This window comes from Nuphar pumila, chromosome 16 (genome assembly GCF_984573655.1).
Source record: "Nuphar pumila chromosome 16, dmNupPumi1.hap1.1, whole genome shotgun sequence".
Taxonomy (NCBI): Eukaryota; Viridiplantae; Streptophyta; class Magnoliopsida; order Nymphaeales; family Nymphaeaceae; genus Nuphar; species Nuphar pumila.
Window position 1 is genome coordinate 83,990,109 of NC_143264.1, and position 2,583 is coordinate 83,992,691.

The 2,583-nt window shown below is 42.9% G+C and overlaps 1 protein-coding gene across 1 annotated transcript; it reads right to left on the bottom strand.

Moving 5' to 3' along the window:
• Positions 1-724: 724 nt before the first annotated feature.
• Positions 725-1,801, bottom strand: LOC149813908 (F-box/kelch-repeat protein At3g06240-like). Its single transcript, XM_089991222.1, has one exon. The coding sequence runs from the start codon at positions 1,799-1,801 to the stop codon at positions 725-727; it is 1,077 nt and encodes a 358-aa protein (XP_089847348.1).
• Positions 1,802-2,583: the final 782 nt, after the last annotated feature.

Below are 2,583 nucleotides of genomic sequence, written 5' to 3' on the forward strand. Positions count from 1 at the left end.
ATTGAAATAAGCATGATCCTTAGTAGCAAAACGTCGTTACCTCCTTTTTAGCGGGGATAGAGTAGGCCACGTGTAGCGATCCTGTCACTTATCAGATGAGGGCAAGCTTCATTCAATGAATGACCTGATCTGAATCCCAATCACCCTTAAATAACAGATTTACAAGACTTAAGGAGATCTCAATCACCATTTAACAAAGGAGTCTCATATAATAGAGGATATACATTTTAGAAAGGATTTTCATTAGATTTTCTGTTATGCTGGCAAGCCTTGAGTCTTCTCTTTCCTTTCGTAAATCCTTCTCTCTCTCTCTCATAAGAGTACTTATCTCCACCTTTATTTGGATCTACATACCCTAGATCAACTTTATCTCTAACAGATGCCTCATGATAATGAATATTTGGTATGTTTTAAAGTTAAATAAAAGAATTATATTGAGCTTAAAAAAAAATTACAAATATATTATCACCATAGGTGTGTGACATATATATATATATATATATATATGGAAAAGTGGAAGAGAAATTGAATGCTGGATGCCGCAAGTTTGAATACCACAAACATGTCCTATGTCCTATCATTTCAGTTGGTAACAGATGGAAGTCCATGGAAAGTATTTCACAGTAAAAATAAAAACATCAATACGAAAAGAAAAAAAAAAAGTATAATCAAGATCAGAATTAGAGTCATGATCAGACCAAATATTCTCATCAAGCATCCGCCATTATGCATCATCACTTTTCCCTGCTATAGAGTCCAGAGAAAAGAGCCTCCCTTCGAAGGTAATAGCAAGCATCCGCGTGGGCAACCTCGCGCCCGCGCAACCGAGCTTCCTGAACGTACACGACTCAACATCGTAAAGCACCAAGCAACGTTCTTCCCCGATGTCCAACCAGAACAACAACTCACCGTTCCAAACGTCAAGCGGAATCGGCGGAGCGGAATCCAACATATCCAACCCGTGAAAAACGACATGGTAGTCTTTGGTCCAAACATCGGTCTCGTAATCCCTCATCACCCACAAGTTGAAATGATCATCAATCTCGGCGTCCATGACAGCCAAGCAACCCCTCAGCTCATACAGATACATGCGGTGGGGGAAGTCCGGCTGAGTGTGGTCGTTGCAGCAGGGTGGGTGGGGTTTGGCTCCCAAGGTCTCCCGTTCCAAATCGAATGTCACGATGTAAAAGGGGTTGCCTCGACGCTCTTCGAGCAACCAGTGCGCAACGTTATTGACTATTCGGCCGCACGTGTCGAAGACAGCTTGGGGCAGGGTGCCCACCGGTCGCCAAGATGAGTCCTTGCCCAGAGTGATCACCTCGCACTCGTACCTCGTCTGGGGAAAAAGCCCTCTTCCTGCGATTCCTCGTGGGTGGGAGTGATTTTCATTATTACCTGACGATCCCAACCTCAATCGGAGCACCTTGTATTCGAGTGTTTTGGGGTTGAAACCGAAAGCATATTTGAAAACGTTGTGGTACCAGCGTTGGGGTTCTGGGTAGTCCAAAGGAGACGAATTCTGCAGGGTTGTGTGCTCGCCGGTGCAGGGATTGCAGACGAAGCAAACGCGGCCATAGTTATCGGCCAAGAACAGCAAGCCGTTGCGAACGTCGTAGGTGAAGCTGCTGAACTTGGCAGAGTTCACGTTACAAATCTTTGAGAGGTTGCCTTGGGCCATCACCTTTCCCTCGTTATCCTCTTCGAACTGCAACAGGGAGATTTCGGGAACTCCAGGATTGTAGCAGTTGGAGAGGATGAGCACACGAAAGGGAGGCTTGTTCACACACACCATGTCAGCCATAGAAACGTTTCTAGGCTTTGGTTTTTGAAGGAAGATCAGGAAGGGGAAGGGAAGGGTCTCTCTCTCTCTCTCTCTCTCTCTCTGGCTGAGATTTGGAAGAAAACGAACGCTGAAATAGTCTTAAAACGCCCGAATTTCCCGAATAGCAATAACAAATTTTATTTGTTATTATCCACCAGGGTGTAGAAGTAGGGGTGCAAACGGATGGGGATCAGGTCATTTGGCAAATGAAGTATAAGTCTCATCTGACAATCCTGACCATTGAGGGATATTCTAAGATGGTGCCATGTGTCGACCATTTTTCCCGCTCAACAAGAGCTAAGACGTTAAATGCTTCATTAAAAAAAAAATACAATAAAAATAGAAAGGAAATGCTTCATTCAAATGTAAGATGGTGTTTAACACTTCCTTTTTTTTTTTTGTCATTCTTTAAAGTATTCTTTAAAGTCCCCAGATACCCATAACATGAATTAAAAAGAAAACAACACTCTTAACAGTTTAACCAACATATGTTAATTCATTATTCACTCTTTAACGGCAAGCGAAAAACTCGCTGCTTTTGATCAAGCAATAACGGTGAGAGTTGTCACATAGGTAATAATGGCAACATACAACCATGAATCTTGTCGTTATTGCTTCATCAATAACGGTGAGTTGGACTGGGCCTTGAATGCCTTGTCCCTGCACACATCTGGCCGTTAAAAATATGTATATAAATGCAGAAGTTCTTGGCCATTAAGCACGTTATACTGTTGGTGAAAGGATTTTCACTAAACAGCTCA

What these genes read in the sequence shown, in the direction of transcription:
- LOC149813908 (XM_089991222.1), bottom strand. Translation starts at nt 1,801, where the DNA reads ATGGCTGACATGGTGTGTGTGAACAAGCCTCCCTTTCGTGTGCTCATC.